General features: G+C 36.4%; 1 protein-coding gene and 1 non-coding gene across 5 annotated transcripts in view; one reads left to right on the top strand and one right to left on the bottom strand.

Annotated features, from left to right (window-relative positions):
* Positions 1 to 1,194: 1,194 nt before the first annotated feature.
* CCDC14 (coiled-coil domain containing 14) overlaps positions 1,195 to 20,234 on the bottom strand; it is a 42,744-nt gene continuing 23,704 nt past the window's right edge. For all 4 annotated transcript variants that reach the window (XM_012780453.3, XM_012780451.3, XM_020287093.2 and 1 more), the window contains 4 exons: positions 9,514 to 9,596; positions 6,305 to 6,523; positions 6,095 to 6,227; positions 1,195 to 2,256 (listed from right to left, as the gene is read on the bottom strand). In XM_012780453.3, the coding sequence (XP_012635907.1) occupies positions 1,347 to 2,256; positions 6,095 to 6,227; positions 6,305 to 6,523; positions 9,514 to 9,596 (1,345 nt within the window). In that variant the 3' untranslated portion in view covers positions 1,195 to 1,346. The remainder of the gene's footprint in view (positions 2,257 to 6,094; positions 6,228 to 6,304; positions 6,524 to 9,513; positions 9,597 to 20,234) is intronic.
* Positions 8,801 to 8,932, top strand: LOC142875447 (small nucleolar RNA SNORA61). Its single transcript, XR_012922800.1, has one exon. It is a non-coding gene; the product is annotated as a small nucleolar RNA SNORA61 (small nucleolar RNA).

The raw sequence follows: 20,234 nt of genomic DNA on the forward strand, positions 1-20,234 counted from the left end.
CTTGCTTTATTATTTTGTATTTCTGAATTTATGTGTTAAAAGAGTTGTAGCCTACTACCTCCAAATAAGAAGCCAATGAATTAATTTATGAATATTGCAAATAAGAAAATTTTAAATGCTAATAGACACTTCCATGAAAATAGTTTAGAATTCATTCAATAATTTTAGACTTAAAAAATCTCCATGTGGAATATGTGGACATATCAAAGAGACTATAGTTGGGACCTTCAAAAGTTGTAGCACTAACACTTGAAACAACAGCAGAAGAAGGTTCTGGGATCAACAGAACACTCTTTGATGATGACGCCTGTCCCAAGTACTAAACACAATTATACTGGGCAGGTGAGTACATAGTACAACACTCAGCTTTCTAAGAGTTAAAATGTGCTGCTTACATGGAGGGAGATGACGCTGAGTAGCTAAGAAGTGCCGATATAGTGAAGCAGAAAGTCCATCCTAGTGCATATTATTTATAGAATAGGGAATGTTCTCAGCTAAAGTACTAGAAAAAAAAAATTGGCCCACAAAGGCAGAACCACAAAAAATGCCAAGATTTACAAATTCCATCATGTTCAAACATAGCAAGTATAAAAACAAGTAAACGTTTCTTACATATTAAAGAAACAAATTTCCAAAACTAAAGCTTATCTGTTAGCACTTATTTACCAGTCTGAATTTACTTTTTAAGGCCTTAAAAGACGCATTCAGGATAAAAACAAATAAAAGTGCCAAAGTTTTTGGAAGCCATATGTTAACTTAGGATGTTATCTATATTTTCTTGGACCAATTTATTTTTAAGAGGTGGAGATACTGGCACCTTTTCTTGTAAATGTTTACATATCTCACCAACACCATTAGTCTGTGGCAGAGAGCATCTCCTATAAAAACACAATGCCATTAAAAAAATTAACAGGTATACTGAAACGGGAAAGAAACTTGGTTTGAATTAATAAATTGTACTCAGAGATTCCCTTATTATCCTTTAGGATAACCAGAGAATCCTTTTAACCTGCACTCTTAACCCAGCAGGTACATATTAATAAAATAATTTCCAAGTACTCAATTAAAATATTACTTATAATACTTTTCTAGTTACCTACAACTTTTTTCTTTTAGCAAAGAAGTCAATTTGTCAATTTCTTAAGATGACTTGTTTTATAAGTTCCACAATATTAACATATTCCAATAATAAATTTATTATTTGTACAATTTATTTCACATATAATAATACAAAACATTATTTCTCTCTATTCTTAAAGATATTAGAAACTTTCTAAAGAAAGTTCTATTCTTAAAAAGAAAAGTTCTATTCTTAAAAGGAAGAAGCACTCAATTTTCTTTTGAATTCATTTCTCCAGAAGACCAGTACTTAAGGACTTCTGGAGTCTAGCTATGTTGGCATCCAATGCTGCAAGGCCATTTCTGAAGTCTTGTTCATCATGAGAAGTGAAAGTTGAAATAGAAGAGATGCTCCAGTCAGACATCAAGTCAGAATTTAAAACACTACCATCAGGGACAGTATTGCCTTTCACTTGAATGCTGCTGTTGTGATAAGTTGACAGGCCATGACATGTAGCCTGCTCCTCTGGATCTTCAGTGGCAGCAGGGATCTTACCAATTGCCTCCTTTATTTTCTTGAGGAGCTGTTTGTCTTTCATATCAGCTGTTCTGGAAAGTTTTTCAGGTGCATATTCTGCTTCTATTGTTGAAGAAGAACAAACTATGGGTGCACACAGTTTATTTTCTTTTTCACAGACAAGTCTGCTGTTGCTGATTGGCTGTGTTGTAGCTACACTTATCTGTGGCTGAGGGGATATTCTCTTAGAAAGTGGTGATTTTTTTTTAGGAGTATTTCTAGCAAAAGGAATGTAAATTGTATTATCCAAATTATGCTCATCTTCACTTAAAGTCATCGTTTCACTCCCATCATCAGAAACCTGTTTTGAAAGGGTAGAAATGATTCCAGGTATGGACACTTCCTCCATGCCCTTAGTGTTACTATACTGAGGGCCTCTGTCTGGCTCTATGATTTCCTCATTTTTAATTGTAGAAAGTGGCTGTGAATGTGTAAAACTGTGATTTGCTTCTAACTTACATAGGTAGTTCATTATGGAAGTGTGAGCAGAGGCTGGGTCCTGCTGAAGTTGTTTATCGTGAATGTTCAGAAGTGATTTGGTAAGGTTATTCCCAGGCTTGCAGCGAGCACTGTCCACACTAAGATCTGAGAGAAGTTTTGCCATACTGTTCTGTAATGTTCTGTTAAGAAGAATTTATTAGACTAATTATTTTTTAACCTTTCTTTCATTCATTTAAATATACCTCTATCTTTAAAAACAAGGATTTGAAGGAAGCACTGGTTCTTAACATGAAAACAAGCAACTAAAACCACAAAATCACAGAATATGCTTTCGCAAGAGTAAATTAAAATAACAAATGATAAAAGAAAATCTTGGTTTGTATCAAATCTATTATTTTATCTAAAAATAAAGGCTCAGAAATTTTTTGTCTTTTAAAGTATGGAAATGCTTTATTCTTGAGCAACACTGCAACATTGAGCCTTACAATGAAAAATTTGCCCCATGTAGGTAGACTAAAATACAAAGGAAAATGTAAAATACACTACTTAATTGCTATGAATTCTGTTAGAATTAAGTTATTTTCCTCTATTCAACATATAACTGCACTGGAACCATATTACAAAAAAAGGATGGTTAGAGATAACTATCTGGCATAATTAGGTAACAACAGCTAGGTACCAGAAAAGTGTATGAGGAAAACCACACAGGGTATGAAGTTAGACAAAAATGGAATCAAATCTTAGTGCTATCATTAGCTGTGATCTTAGGCAAGCCATTTAACCTTTCTGAATCTCAATTCTTCAATTGTAAATGAAGATAGATACCTCAGAATTACAATGAAGCTTAAAATAATAAGATGTAAGGGTAAAGTGTTTAGTGCAATTTCAGCCTAAATGGGTGTTCACTTGATGGCAGCTTTTATTTGTAGTCCTATTAAAGCCATTTTATGCGAAGCCTTTAGTCTATTTAAATTGAATCTTATATAGCCTAACAAATCAATGATAAAAAATAAGCATACCAATTTAAGCAAAGATACAAAGGACATCAACAGATAACTAACAAAAAAATAAAACTAGCCAATAAGCATGTTTTGAAGTTCAACTTGTAATCAGGTAATTCAAAATTTCAAAATGTGACTTTTTTTTTTTGGTTATCAAATTTACAGTAAAATAAGAATAATATGCATAGTTAGAGAAGCTTGGAGGGGCAGGTACTGTTTGGTGGGGTATAACTTCTAGAGAGCAAACTGGCAATACATTTCAGAAGACTTTAAGATTTGTAAATCTCACACCCTTTGACCCACCAATCTGCACTTGTAAAAATGTGTCCTACACAAAGAGGCTGTACTCAAAGATATATTTACAAAGATGTTATCTATAATAGAAAATAACTGGACATATCTTTATCTTCAAAACAGTGAACTGATTCAGTTAAATTATAGTATAACTGCATCATAGCCACTTATAGTCATGATGTAAAGAATATGTATCGACGGAAATGTTCATTATATAAGATTAAGTTAAAAAGAGCAGGCCATAAATAATATAGATACAATACTCTTTTTAAAAAATAGTCACACACACAAACATAAAACTAAAAGGAAATCTCTATGCTAACAGTTAGAAGTGATTATATCTCTAGATATAGACTGACTTTTTCCTACAAAAAGAAAAACAAATTTTTTCCAACATGGCTTACACTGTCATCTTAAACATGCTCTACCTCAACTTCTGATTGCTCTTCAAATGGCGATGGCTACTGCCACTTCTCAGACCTCTTTCCAGAAGGTAATGAGGAGCATGACATCAGCATAATGGTAGAATAAGGGTTCCTACCTAGAATGCCCCTCACAGAAATCTAAGTAACAACTATCCACAGACAAGTATGCCTTCATGAACATCCTAGAACTCAGGAGTAGGGCTGATATCCTCTCAGACCACAGAACTGAAAGTCACATTAGAAGGCTAAGAGGAACAGCTTCCCCCTGATCATGTCACCCCTCCCCTAAGCTGGCACAGCACCACACAAAGAGGATTCCTCTGGGCCAGCAATTTCTATAGTGGGGAAAAAAAGAGCTGGAGGTGGACATTCAGCTTCTGCAGCTTTCTGGGATGCTTCACAGGAGGCTCACTTCTATCTTGCCTCAGTTGTTTCAACAGGGATAGAGTACCTGGGGTTAGCTCGAAACATAGATGGGCACAACCACCAGTGCATGGATCTTGGTGATGGCTCTGCATTAAAGCCAATGGAGATGCCCAATGAGAGAACAGCCAACAGTGTTGCTCTGCAGAAATCACAGCCAACACATCTGCCAGGGTTGAGTCCCTACCAGCTCTCCTACCCAAGCCTTCAGCAGTCTCAATGCTCTGCTTAAGACTTCCTCAGGCCCAGAGGCAAGCGAATATCTGCCTACATCTGTGAAGGAGAGCATATGGCCCTACCAGCCTCTAGCAGTTCAGTGATGACCCTGTCCAATCTTGTAGCTCTGCATTCAGCTTCCTGAGGCTGGAAGGCAAACACACATCACTGCATAACTGCAGAGTATCTGGTTGTGCCTGACCCTAGCAGTCAAGCAGTGATTCCACCAAGCTTTGGAGCCCAGCCTGAGGTTCTGCGCAGGCCCATGCAGGGAAGCTGGTAACTGCACATATTTGTGGAGCACAACTTCTGGCTCTGCCTGTCCTGAGGATTCAAGTGGTAACCTCGGCAACCTCAGCCCAAGCTGGAGGCCCTGCCCAATTACAGATTCCAAATAGTAGTGGCACCCAGCCAGGGAATACAGCCTGCAATCATGCCCAATCAGAAGTGATCGCTGAGCCCGGCCAGAGGTCTCACCAGAGCATGTAGCCAGTGGCCCCACCCAACCTTGAAGCACAGGCAGTAGCCCAGCTAGAAAACCAAGGTCTACCTGCCTATGGTTACTACCAGGTGGCCCATCCAGAATCCCAGACTCAATAATGCAATGTCTTTTGCTTTTCCTACTGTTAAACAAAAGTTTGAACAAAATTATTCTATAACATATAAATGTGAGAAAAAGGCAATATTTCTATGTAAACAGACTATTAATTTCAAATGTTTATAAAACTAAATTAATAAATTAAATATTACATATATATCAGTGTTTCACCTATTTCCCTACAAGTTTATAATACAAAATGGAAAGATGTTTATAATTCAAAATAGATCTGTTCATTGGAAATACAAGAAAGATTGTTTATATTCAGGATTGTTTTATATTTGGAACTATGAACTTCCAGGATCATTCATAGACACAGTAGATTTGATGATCTTCAGGCCTAAAATAACTGACTCTCCTCTAAGATTTAAAAAAGTAGTTGAAAATCTAATTCTTAGCAAATTTGTCTCAAAAGAAAACTAAACTTTGTAATTATATATCACATAAAAATTGAGTTGAGGCAATTTTATTTATTTCAGGAAAAATCTCTTAGGTAACGAAGGGATATCAGGGGCTGCTGCCAACTCCCTCATTTTACTGATAAAATGAAGAACATGAGGCTCAAAGTGGATAAATGACTTATCCAATATCGTATGGCATGAGGGCTTACCACATTTAGTGCTTTTCATGAATTATTTCTGAACTAAGAAATAATTACACTACCACAATAACTCTACATCCCCACTTTACAACTGAGATTTAGAGAGGTTAAACAATTTGGTCAAATTTACTCAGCCAATAATACATGGCAGAACTGAGATTCCATTCCGGTCTCCCTAGTTCAGAGCCAGAGATCTCAACCACTTTGTTAGATAAGTCTTCAGCTCCACATCAGAGCACTCTGCCTGGAATCACAGGGTTTTAAAAACACATTTAGCCAGGTTTGCAATTTCTAAACTAACTTAATTGGAACAAAAGAAAATATCATTAGAAATTAGCAAAAACATTGACAAAATAAGAGAAAAAGACAAGAGAAAGAGAATAGATCTGACATTATTTTAAAGTTTATAAAAGCATCTAATACAAACGGCATGGGTTATTCAAAGGAAGTCAATTTTACCTTGTTAATTCTCTCAGTCGGGTTACCTCAGCATCACGCTGACGTAATGTTATTCCCAATATCTGATTTTCCTTTTCAGCAGTTTCTAACTTAAACTGGGAGCTTTTCACATTGACTAAGGCTTCCTCCAACTCTAAAACAACAAAAATGCTTCAGTTTCCTTCCTCCCTTTAAAAAATGTGACCATATAACTACTATCTAAATACATACCAATGTTTATTCTTGTTATCTCCATGTCAAATTGCTGTTTATTTTCAAGTATAGTTTGTTCTTTGTCTTTAAATATATTACTAAATTTTTTGTTTTCATTCTTCTGATTTTCAATCACTTTTAAGAGCTCTTCATTTTTATTCTGTAGTAATTCCTGACTCTTTAGTGACTCCTGCAATTGATTTTGCAGTGACATGTTCAATGACTGAAGAGAAAATACTGTAAGACAAAACAGATCAAATAGTTGTTTCCTAATTTAAGAAGTACAGACTTGGAAAAGACAGTTTCTAAAAAAAGAAAGGCCTGGAATTTACTGATTTTGCTTATTTATATGCATCAGTAGTTCTATATAAATGTTACAGATATTTTTAAAAATTGATTGGTAGAAGTCATGTCATTCTCCAAATGATATTATGGGCATTACATTTTTTTCCTCACTTTTTTAAATGAAATGATAATATACATCTACAAAGTAAAAAAATTCAAACACAACAAAATACCAATGATACTACCAAATGATTCTCAGTGAAGAAGCTCCCTCCCACTCTAACTCCCCTCTTCCCACAGAGATAATCACTATTAATTTTTGTATCTTTCTGGAAAACACTTTTACATATAGTATTTTATATAAATATGAAAAAAATATATATAGTTTCTAACTTTGCCTTTTTTTCATAAGATTGTTATGTATCAGCACATAGATCTATCACATTCTTTTTCATGGCTATAAAAGTATAGGGCACCCGGCCTGAGAAACACAGTGAGACCTCATCTCTACAAAAATAAAAATAAAAAAATTAGCCAGGCATGGTGATGCACACCTGCAATCCTGGCTACTTAGGAGGCTGAGGCAAGAGAATCCCTTATGACTAGGAGCTTGAGGGTACGGTGAGCTGTGGATTGTACTATTGCACTCCATCTTGGGCAACAGAGCAAGACCCTGTCTCCAAAAAAAATAAATATATATATATATACACACATATATATATATAAACATATATATATACACATATATATACACACATATATACAGGGCACTATTTATTTAGCAAATACAGCCTTCAGAGAACACTTGCTATATGTGAGGCACTGTATTAGAATCACACAGGTGAACAACATAGACATGGCCGCTGCTCTCACAAAGCTGATAACAAAGAAGTATTATAAATAGTAATAAATGCTCTCAAAGAAACAATAAGGTAAATGAATGGAAAATAAAGAGAGAAGCTATTTAGAGTGGCAACCACTGATCTCTCCACTTTCCCTCCTGGCCTCCTCTTCCCCTGCCCATCTTTTGTTCAGTGGAACCAGAGTGATATTTTCTGAAGTAACTCTGGTGATATTGAACACTTTTATGAAGTGCCCATTCTGTTGGGTGCTCATATTTTCTTATTGCTTTGGAAGAGATACTTACATATTAAGAAAATTAAGGCCGGGCGTGGTGGCTCACGCCTGTAATCCTAGCACTCTGGGAGGCCGAGGCGGGTGGATTGCTCAAGGTCAGGAGTTCGAAACCAGCCTGAGCAAGATCCCGTCTCAAAAATAGAAAGAAATTAATTGACCAACTAAAAATATATATACAAAAAATTAGCCAGGCATGGTGGCACATGCCTGTAGTCCCAGCTACTCGGGAGGCTGAGGCAGAAGGATTGCTGAGCCCAGGAGATTGAGGTTGCTGTGAGCCAGGCTAACTCCACGGCACTTACTCTAGCCTGGGCAACAAAGTGAGACTCTGTTTCAAAAAAAAAATAAAGAAAATTAAGCCTTTTTTATGTCGTGTATTTTTAAAATTTCCCATTTTGTTGATTCTTTTTTAGTGTATTTATAATTTTCCTATGCAGAAATTGAAAAAATTTCATGGGGACATATTTTAATCAATCTGTTACTCTATGGCATCTGAGTTTTTGTCAGGCTTAGGAAAAGCTCCCAAAAATACCAAAAAGAAAAAAAGTTCTTATTTTTTTCTAGTACTATTTGTTTTTTTCTTTATTAAGCTCTGTGATCCATAAGGACAATTTGGCAGTATCTGTCACAACTGCAACTGTATACACCCTTTGGCTCAACAATTTTACTGCAATAAATCTGTTCTACAAAAATACTAACATATGTGCACAAAGACAAGTACAAAGATTTTCATTGCAGTGCTGTTTGAGTTGAGAAAAAAAGGGGAAACTACCTAGTTAGCTATCAGCAGAGGACCTTAAATATATTATGGTAAAACTGCATAAGCAGAATCCCCAAGTAGTTCTTAAAGGGAAAGAAGCAAATTTATGTATTTTGAATAGACAAAAATGTCCACTATGTTAAGTGAATAAATGCAAGCCATGGGAGTGTATATACAGTATCTCATTTTTCAAAAAAAGGAAAGAGTACATATATAGTTCTATTTGTGTCTGGCATATAGTAGGTATTCGGTAAATATTTGTGAAATAAATCAATTATATATGAACAGAAGATAGTAAAAGGAAACATAACTGTTTTTCAAAAATTGGGGTAGTCCTCCAGTTCCCTTTCCCATCAGATCTGAACACTGGTCTACGTGGTCATAAAAGAAGGAAAAGTAATACGGAAGCTGGCCTCGCAGTGTTGTAGTTTGTTATATAGAATGTGGGCTAGTTTCACACAAGGTTGAAAAGAAAAAAAATTAAAAATTGGAGTATATTACTGGGAAGTGAGATCATGGATCATTTATTTTTCAATGTTTCTGCACTATTTGAAATTTTAATAAGGACTATTATTTCTTTTTTTTTTTTTTTTTTTTTTTTGAGACAGAGTCTCGCTTTGTTGTCCAGGCTAGAGTGAGTGCTGTGGCGTCAGCCTAGCTCACAGCAACCTCAAACTCCTGGGCTCAAGCGATCCTTCTGTCTCAGCCTCCCAAGTAGCTGGGACTACAGGCATTCGCCACCATGCCCGGCTAATTTTTTTTTTATATATATATCAGTTGGCCAATTAATTTCTTTCTATTTATAGTAGAGACGGGGTCTCACTCTTGCTCAGGCTGGTTTTGAACTCCTGACCTTGAGCAATCCGCCCGCCTCAGCCTCCCAAGAGCTAGGATTACAGGCGTGAGCCACCGCGCCCGGCAGGACTATTATTTCTTAAGAAAAGAAAATCCACTTATACGAAGTAATTAAGAAAGTTCAATTCTTTAACAACATTTCCAGGGCAACAAGGAATTTAACATCAATCCTTATAGTTCTTTTACCTACATTCAATGTTGCATTCCACAGTACCAGATGCTTTATGAGTTTTTTCTTGTTCTCTAAGTCGCTGGTTCAAAATTCTCAATTGCCTAAAGGAAATAATGAAGAACTATGAACATAAGACTCCCAAGTGCATTTAACAATATACATGTGACAGCCTATCAAAAAGGAGAAAACACAAACAGTGATGCCCACCACTCATTAGGAAAGCAGAAGCCCATCCAATCCCCAAGACAAAAAACAAAAAATAAATAAACAAAAACCAACAAAATCACACTACTATTATAGGGCCTAAGATAATTGTTAAAAGATTGTCTGAGACAGCATAAAACCACCCCTCACCAGAAAAAGGGTAACTTCTATTTTTTTTCTCTTTTTTTGTTCTCTTATCTTTTCTATGATTTCTTTGTGTTTTTCTATTTCTTTCCTTTTCTGTCTCCTCTTGTTATTTTCTGTTGTTATTTTCTTGTTATCTTCTTTCTGTGTATCTTCATTACTGTAGTTAATTATCTACTTTTTAAAAGATCTATCATTTCTATGACCTAGAATAGAGGCACTGAGTGCTAGTAGACATCTATCTGCTTGATGTCTGTCACATGCACAAATCTATGCATCTAGTAATTTCTTTATTAGATGGGAAAGTTAATGGAACGTAACAAAAGTGTTTTCTTTACCTCTAAGAAGTAATTGCTTAGGGAAAAAAAAGTTTTCTATTATCTTTCCAGAATTAATTACCTGAAAATATTTTGCCTTAAAATGTTTATTTTTGGTACAGAATCTAAAATGATAGTACCCTATCTCATATCATTCACACGTATTAATTCTGTATTGATTAAAGTGCTAAACATAAAATATACAAACAAACAAAACCCAACTATACAAGTTTTAGGGGGAAACCTACCTAAATTTGAAATGGGGAAAGCATTCCTAAGAAAAACTCAAAATCCAGCAACCACCAAGGAAAAGAAAGAAAGATTTATCTACATGAAAATCTGAAACTTGTTCTAGAATTAACAGCCTGAAAGAAAATACCTGCCACAGATATAACACACGAGGGGGTCATAACATTTAAAGAGCTCCTATAAATCAGTAACAAAGGCAACTTGGTAAAAAATGACAAAGGATAAGAATGAGCAGTTCACATAAAAAATAGAAATGGCCTATGAGCATATAAAAAAAATGCTCAGCTTCATTAATAGGAAGAACTGCAAATTTAAAGAAAAAGATTTTTTTGACCACAGGATTAATAAAAACAAACAAAAAACACCAAGACACAAAATAACACTTGTTGATGATAATATAGGGAAATGAATTATCTCAATTGGTGGGAGACTACTGGTATAATCATCTTGGACAGCAATTTAAAATATCCAACAAAACATAAAATGTTCATAATCTTTGATAAAATTATTCTACCTCTAGGTTATAGTATCAGAAATAGTTGTACGTGTGCAAAAGCATCTACAACCTTGTAACTATATACGAGGATGTTTAGAACAGCAACTATTTAATAGTGAGAAGTTGGAAACAACTTAAAATGCTGCATAAATCACGGTACATCCATATGTGAAATGCTAACACATGGTTATTAAAAAGAATGAGACATGAAAAGATGTCTAGCTACTCTCTACTCCGAGACACATTGTGAAGTAAAATAAGCAAGCTGCAAAACAACAGTATAATATGAGCTCACTTTTGTTGTAATAAAACTCTTAATTTTCCTCACTCTTTATGAGAAAGAGTGAAGATCTAGAAAAGGTAGCACAGATTGGTAACCCAGAACTCTAAGGAGGTTTCTTCTAGTATTTTTCCAAAAGCAGCAGATGCCCTAGGTCCTCCTACACAGCAAGTATGTGTCAGAAGCTTTGACTGACACTCTTTTTATACGTCCCTGGTCAGATTCTTCTCTTCCCAAATGTAGCCAATCTAAACTTTTCATAATTCATTGCAAGCCTTTCATAACTCATTGCAAGCCTTTCATTTCTACCTTCCTCCTCTCAGTTGGATACATTCCTACGTTCATTAAAAACAATGTGGTTTGGGGACAAACTCTGTTATCCTTTGGTCCCAGGGTGTATCTGTATGTTTCTAATCCTCACTTCTTCTGTAGTCTGAGTGAGTAGCCTCATCTGCCCCCTGGATCCCATCTCCTCCTAGACTCTCAAGAACTCTGCTTCTATCCCACTCCCTTTATCTTCTTCTATATCTGCACCTTCTCCTTCGCTAGTTCGTGTACCTGAGACAAGAAGCATACTACAACTCCTCTCATATTTAGGGAAAACTCTCTCCAACCTAACTGTACAACTAGCTACTCTCTTCTCTCTCATTCCCACCTTTCAAAAACTAATTATTCTATTCTTTTAAAAAATAATTATTCTATTTAAAAATGATACATGAGGCTAGGTGTGGTGGTGCATGCCTGTAGTCTCAGCTACTCGGAGGCAGAAGCGGGAAGATCACTTGAGCCCAGGAGTTTGAGGCTGTAGTGCATTGACTACACCTGTGAATAGCCACTGTACTGCAGACTGTGCAACATGGCAAGACCCTGTCTCTACAAAGAAATAAAAAAATAATAATACTATAAAAATGAAACATGATAAAAACAAAATAGCAAAGAATATTTTAAAGATTGATAACATTACACATTTAAAAATATTATGTACTAAATCTAAATATACTTGATTTTAACAAAGTAAAAAAATTGCTGGCATTTAGACAAATATTTCTTTTTTTAAATTCATTCTTTTTCTTACATAGTTTTATTAAGATAAGACTGATAGACAATAAACTACATAAAATTTGAAGTGTATCATTTTGTTTTGATATATGTGGTGAAACCATCATCACAGTTAAGATATTCAACACCCTAAAAAGTTTCCTCATGCCCCTTTTCATAACCCTCCCTTTATAGACAACCACTGATTTACAGATTAGTTTACATTTTATAGAATTTTATATAAATGGAATTATGCATTATATATTCTTTTAGTCTGGCTTTTTTCACTCAGCAAAATAATTTAGAGATTCATGCATGCTATTGCAGTCATCAATAGTTCCTACCATTTTATCATTGAGCAGTATTCTATTGTATGGATATACCACCATTTGTTTATCCATTCACTTATTGGCAGGTATTTAGATTGTTTCTCATGAACATTTGTAAACAAGTTTTTGTGTGGACATATGTTCTGACTTCTTTTGAGCAAATATCTAGAAGTGGCTGAATCATACGGTAAATGTATGTTTAATTTCTATGAAACTGTCCAACTATTTTCCAAAGTGGTCAAACCATTTTACATTCCTAAAAGCAGACTATGAAAGTTCCTGTTCCTACACATCCACACTAACAATAAATAGAGTCTTTTGGCCAGGCATGGTAGCTTGATCCTAGTACTCTGGGAGACTACGGCTGGAGGATCACTTGGGCTCAGAGCAAGAACAAGATCCCATTTCTACTGAAAATAGAAAAATTAGCCAGGCCACCCCATGCGTATAGGTACCTATAGTCCATCCCAGCTACTTGGGAGGCTGAGGCAGGAGGATCGCTTGAGCCCAGGAATCTGTGGTTGCAATGAACTATGATGACACCACTGCATTCCATCCTGAGTGACAGACTGAGACTCGGTCTCAAAAAACAAAACAAAACAAAACAAAACAGCGGGTGTTTTGATTTTTAGCCATTCTAATGGGTATGCTGTGGTATCCTTTTATGGTTTTAATTTGCATTTTCCTAATTATTAATGATGATAAACCATCTTTTCACATTCCTATCTGACATCCATATATCATCTTTGAGTGAAGTATGTGTTCAAACATTTTGCCCACTTTTAAACTGCATGTTTTAAATTTTATACTGTCTTACTGAGTTGTAGTAGTTGTTTATACATTCTAGATACAGATCCTTTATCAGATATATACTTTGTAAATATTTTCTCTCAGTCTGTTGGCTGCTTCTTCATTTTTTGTAACAGTATCTTTTTTTTTTTTTTTTTTTTTTTTGAGACAGAGTCTCACTTTGTTGCCCAGGCTAGAGTGAGTGCCGTGGCGTCAGCCTAGCTCACAGCAACCTCAAACTCCTGGGCTCGAGTGATCCTTCTGCCTCAGCCTCCCGGGTAGCTGGGACTACAGGCATGAGCCACCATGCCCGGCTAATTTTATATATATATTAGTTGGCCAATTAATTTCTTTCTATTTATAGTAGAGACGGGGTCTCGCTCTTGCTCAGGCTGGTTTTGAACTCCTGACCTTGAGCAATCCGCCCGCGTCGGCCTCCCAAGAGCTAGGATTACAGGCGTGAGCCACAGCGCCCGGCTGCATTTTTTGTAACAGTATCTTTTGAAGATCAAAAGTTTTAGATTTTGATGAAGTCCAATTTATCCATTTTTTTCTTTTCCAGTTACATTTTTTATGTTGTTTTTAAGAAATGTTTCCAATTCAAAGTCACTAAGATCTTTTCCTACCTTTTCTTCTAGAAGTTTTGTAGGTTCCACTTGTATATTAAGATCTCTGATTCATTTCAAGTTCATTTGTGTGTATGTTATGAGGCAGTGGTCCCCAACCTTTTTGGCACTAAGGACTGGTTTCATGGAAGACAATTTTTCCACAGATCGGGAAGTGAGGGAGATGATTTGGGGATGATTCAAGCACATTACATTTATTGTGGACTTTATTTCTATTATTACATTGTAATATATAATTATATAATTACACAACTCACCATAATACAGAATCAGTGGGAGCCCTAAGCTTGTTTTCCTGCTAACACATGGTCCCATTTGGGGGCAATGGGAGACAGTGACACTCAAATTATGTTGCTTATGTCCATTCTACTTTGTAATCTCATTTCGCTACTGTTACTGAAGAAAACCCTGCTTCACAAAGATAGGATGTTGGAAATGGAAGCAGGCTTTTCAGTGCTTCTATGGCAATCCCAGGATACCCTGACTTTTTAAAATATTTTGTTGCTTAAACAGATGGAAGGATAACTTGACTTTCATCTAGAATGTATGGAGAGATTTGAAGTTGTCCCAAACATACTTTTAAAGCCATCATCATTTGCTGTCTCAAACAGTTGATCCTCTCCTAACATGGACAAAGTCAATTCACCTGGCTTATTCACAGATGGGTCATGGATCCATTCCTTTTCCATTCAGGGGTCTTCTGTGGTTGGAAAGTAATGCTCAAACCCTTCTGAAAGCTGAGATAGGTGATCATGCACTAGCTGGGAGAAAAAAAATCCCTGGCTCAGTCGGTCTCTTTCAAAATCTCTGCTAATGTTTAAAACATGTCAAAAATCCCAATGTTCACTTGTCGCCCCCATAATTCCAGTTTGGCTTTGAATGCAGCCACTTTATCTGCCGACTTGAACACAGCTGTCGTTCTCCCCTGAAGTGACAGGTTGACTTTGTTGAGCATACTGAATATGTCACACAAGTAAGCAAGTTTTGCCATGCATTCTGTATCACTAAAATGTGCTGCCAGTGGTAACTGTTTTTCTGAAAGAAATCTCTGGAGTGGCTTTTCTAACTCAAAAACTGGCCAGTGATCTATCTACCTTTAAAAAGTCATCTCACTTCTGTGTATAAGAGAAGACATGTGTTCTCTGTGTCAATCTCCTCACAGAACTTTGTGAACCGACATGAACTAATGGCATGCACTTTAATATGGTTGATAATCTTTTTTTTTATTTTAGCATATTACGAGGGTACAAATTTTAAGATTATGTATATTGCCCATGCCCCCCCACCCGCCTGACATCCGATAAATGTTATTCCTATATGCCCACTTAAGTGTTGATCCGTTAATACCCATTTGCTGGTGAGTACGTGTGGTGCTGGTTTTTCCATTCTTGAAATACATCACTTAGTAGAATGGGTTCCAGCTCTATCCAGGAAAATACAAGAGGTGCTATATCACCATTGTTTCTTATAGCTGAATAGTACTCCATGGTATACATATACCACATTTTATTAATCCACTCATGTATTGATGGGCACCTGGGTTGTTTCCACACCTTTGCAATTGTGAACTGTGCTGCTATAAACATTCGATTTCAGGTGTCCCATTTGTAGAGTGTCATTTGATCTTTTGGGTAGATGCCCAGTAGTGGAATTGCTGGATCAAATGGTAGGTCTACTTGTATCGCTTTAAGGTATCTCCATATTGCTTTCCACAGAGGCAGAACCAGTTTGCAGTCCCATCAGCAGTGTAGGAGTGTTCCTATCTCTCTGCATCCATGCCAACATTTATTGTTTGGGGACTTTTTGATAAAGGCCATTTTTACTGGAGATAAGTGATATCTCATTGCAGTTTTGATTTGCATTTCCCTGATGATTAGAGATGTTGAGCATTTTTTCATGTTTGTTGGCCTTTATTCTGTCTTCTTTTGAAAAATTTCTGTTCATGTCCTTTGCCCACTTTTTGATAGGATTGTTTGATATTTTCTTGCTGATTTTCCTGAGTTCTAAATAGATTCTAGTTATCAGCCCTTTATCAGATGTGTAACTTGTGAAAATTTTCTCCCAATAAAAAACCTTCCTAAAAAGAAAAGTCCTGGGCTAGATGGTTTCACACCTGAATTTTACCATACCTACAAAGAAGAACTGGTGCCTATCCTGCAGAAATTATTCCAGAACATCGAGAAGGATGAATCCTCCCCAAGACATTTTATGAAGCGAACATAACCCTGATACCAAAACCAGGAAAGGATGCAAGAAAAATGGAAAACTACAGACCAATATCCCTCATGAATATAGATGCAAAAATTCTCAACAAAATACTAGCCAATCGAATCCAGGTGCTTGTCAAGAAAATTATACGTCACAACCAACTGGGCTTGATCCCAGGGATGCAGGGTTCAACATATCCCAGGGTTCAACATACGCAAATCTATAAATGTAATTCACCATATAAACAAGCAAAAATAAAGACCATATGATCCTCTCAATAGACGCAGAAAAAGCATTTGACAAAATTAAACACCCTTTTATGATAAGAATGCTCAACAAAATAGCCATAGACGGGGCTTACCTAAAAATGATACAAGCCATATATGACAAACCCACAGCCAATATCATGCTGAATGGGGAAAAATTAAAAGCATTCCCACTTAGAACTGGAACTAGATAAGGTTGCCCACTATCTTTACTTCTATTCAACATAGTGCTGGAAGTCCTTGCTACAGCAATCAGACAAGAGAGCAGATTTAAGGGCATCCAAATGAAAGCAGAAGAGATGAAACTCTCACTCTTTGATGATGACATATTATACCTAGAAAACCCCAAGGATTCAACCAAGAGACTCCTTGATCTGATAAATGAATTTGGTAAAGTCTCAGGCTATGCTCAGGGGTCAGCAGAATCAACGTTGTTAAAATGTCTACACTACCCAAAGTAACCTACAGAGTCAATGCAATCCCTATTAAAATACCATCATCATTTTTCACAGACATAGAAAAAATAATTTTACACTTCGTATGGAACCAGAAAAGACCCTGTATAGCAAAATCAATCATAGGCAATAAAAACAAAATGGGACGTATCAATTTACCAGACTTCAAACTATACTACAAGGCTATAGTCATTAAAATAGCTTGGGACTGGCACAAGAACAGGGACATTGACCAGTGGAACAGAACAGAGAACCCAGATATAAAACTATCGTCCTATAGCCAACTAATCTTCGACAAACCAGACAAAAACCTACACTGGAGAAAAGGATCCTTATTCAATAAATGGTGCTAGGAAAACTGGATAGCCACATGTAGAAGACTGAAACAGGACCCACACCTTTCACCTCTCATAAAAATCAACTCACGCTGGGTAACAGACGTGAACATTAGGTGTGAAACTATTAGAATCCTAGAGGAAAACGCTGGAAATACTCTTCTAGGGAAAGAATATTGGCCTAGGCAAAGAATTTATGAAGAGGACCCCAAAGGCAATCACAGCAGCAACAAAAAGAAATAAATGGGACCTGACCAAATTAAAAAGCTTCTGCACAGCCAAAGAAACTGTCAAGAGAGCAAACAGACAACCCACAGAATGGGAGAAAATTTTTGCAAGCTAATGTGGTTCATAATCTTAATCACATCCTGCAAAATGCTGTTTAGTTCAGGTGACATTTTCCAGCTAGCCAGCATTTCTCTATGGCTGACACAGCGTGTAGACTCACATTTAGCAGTGACTTCTTTGACCTGAGTGGTGAAACCAGAAAGCTATCTAGTCATGGTAGCCACTTTGTCCATGCACACAGTGACACAAAATGACCAATTCAGTTTTCCTGATAATGTAATCAAAGACTTGGATAGTTCTGCTGCTTTGGTGTTGGCTGGCAAAAAAAGTACACATAACATATCCTCATGCACATCCTCCTGAAAAACATATCACACAAAAACCAGCATTGTTGCCTTGTTTTCAACATCACTAGACTCATCAACCTGGATTGCATCCCACGGTGTCTCATTAATCCTCTCTAACAATTGTTCCTCAATATCCTCTGCTATTTCATCAATTTGTCTAGTTATGGTGCTAGCCAAAAGAGTAACATACACCCCCTTTTGAACTGCAGCTTCTCTTAAAAGTTCACAGCAAATGTCCTTAGCAGCAGGCAGGATCAACTCTTCGCCAATAGTAAAGGCTTCTTAGCTGTAGCAATGCGGTTAGCCACTAAGAATGATACTGTCAGTGCAGACACAGCTGATGAAGTGGTGGCCTTCAATAATTGCTTCTTTTCTTCATGTTCATGTTTTTTTCTTTTGAAAAACTCCAAAGGCTTGTCTTCTAATGCAAGGTGCTTGGTCTCCATGTGGCAAAGTAGTTTTCAAGGTTTCATGGCTTTGTTGAATAGCTGGTTGCCACATATTATACAAAGTGGGCTTGGAGAATGTGAATCACCTGTTGCAATGAACCATAATTTAAGTAGAACCCTTGGTCTTTTCTTTTAATGCAGATTTCATTTTGTTGGCAGTCTTAGAGTCTTCTAATGCCTCGTCATTGGGTCTTTCCCCCTTTTCAAACAAGCTCTCCAACAATGTTTGCTTTTTACTTTTTTTGCTAGGATTAGCTTGTGGGTTTACCAAAACTGTGACTGAGACAAGTGTACAGTTTGAGAAAGAGGCACAGATGTAAGTGGTAAATAAAATAATGGGCGGGCCACGAGCAGACTAAGTGTTGGATTCTGACTTAAAGCCTGCCACCAGATGTAGCTGTACAATCGAAGTACATCAACTCATTTGCCATTATAAAGCCTGCCACCAGATGCAACTTAATGGTAGCTTGGCACTCACTGATAGGATTTGGTATGAGTCTGCAAGCAATTGCTTTATTATGGTCTTTGTGCAGTCAACTCTCTCTGCTAATGATAATCTGTATTTGCAGCCACTCCACAGGGCTAACATCACCACCTCAACTCCACCTCAGATCATCAGGCACTAGATTCTCATAAGAAGCTCACAATCTAGGTCCTACACATATGCAGTTTACGTAGGGTTCATGCTCCTATGAGGATCTAATGCAGCAGCTGATCTGACAGGAGGCAGAGCTCAGGTGGTGATGCAAGTGATGGGAAGTGGCTGTAAATACAGAGGAAGCTTCGCTTGCTCACTCGGCACTCATCTCCGGCTGTTCGACCTGGTTCCTAGCAAGTTATGGACCAGTACTGGCCGGTAGCCCAGGCATTGGGGACAGCAGGTATGAGGTAAAGGTTGAGGTTCATTTATTCAAATATGGCTCTCCAATTGTTTCAGCACTATTTATTGAAAAGATTATTCTTTCACCATTCAATTTCTTTGACATCTTTTTCAGAAACTAATTATCTGTATGTTTCTGGACTCTATTCTATTTCAATGATCTATTTGCCTTCCTTTACACCAATGCCACTGTGTCTTGATTACCATAACTTTATATCTTGCAATCAGATAGCACTAACTTGGTTCTCCTTTCCCTAAAGTTGTCTTTTAGATTCTCTGAATTTCCATGTAAATTTTACAGTCAGCATTCTACAAAAGAGACTGCCTGGGTTTTCAATGGAATTACTTAGATTGCTCAAGGTCAGGAGTTCAATGGAATTACTTAGAATCTATAGATCAATTTTGGGGAGAACTGACATCTTAAATCTTACATCTATGGATCTGGTTCATCTCTCATTTATTCAGGTTTTCTTTATTTTCTCTCAGCAATATTCTGTAGTTTTCATTGTGTGGGTCGTATATATCTTATACCAAATTTATTCCTCAATTGTTCATATTTTTATGCTACTTTAAATAGTACTAATTTTAAATTTCATTTCAAATTGTTCATTGGTAATACACAGAAATACAAAATTAAGTGCCTTTTGTATACTGATCTTGTATCTTGCAACCTTGCTAAGCTCACTTATTAATTCTAGTAGCTTTTTTGTAAATTCCATAGGATTATTTACAAAGACTATCATGTCATCTGTGAATTTACTTCTTCCCTTTCCAATGTGGCTGGCTTTTATTTATTTTTCTTACCTTATTGCACTGGTTAGAACCTTTAACACAATGTTAAATATAAATAATAAATCATTATTTGTTGAATATCATTCATATGTTTTCTAGCATATACAGAGAAAAACCAAATAGCAAAGCAGAATTTTAAAATACTGGAATGATATTACAAACAGTATTTTAAAATATTATGTGGTAAATTTTAGGATTATATGATTTACACTTGATCTTAGCCAAAAGGCTGAGAAGCAATAGGATT

Source organism: Microcebus murinus, chromosome 1 (genome assembly GCF_040939455.1).
Source record: "Microcebus murinus isolate Inina chromosome 1, M.murinus_Inina_mat1.0, whole genome shotgun sequence".
NCBI lineage: Eukaryota > Metazoa > Chordata > Mammalia > Primates > Cheirogaleidae > Microcebus > Microcebus murinus.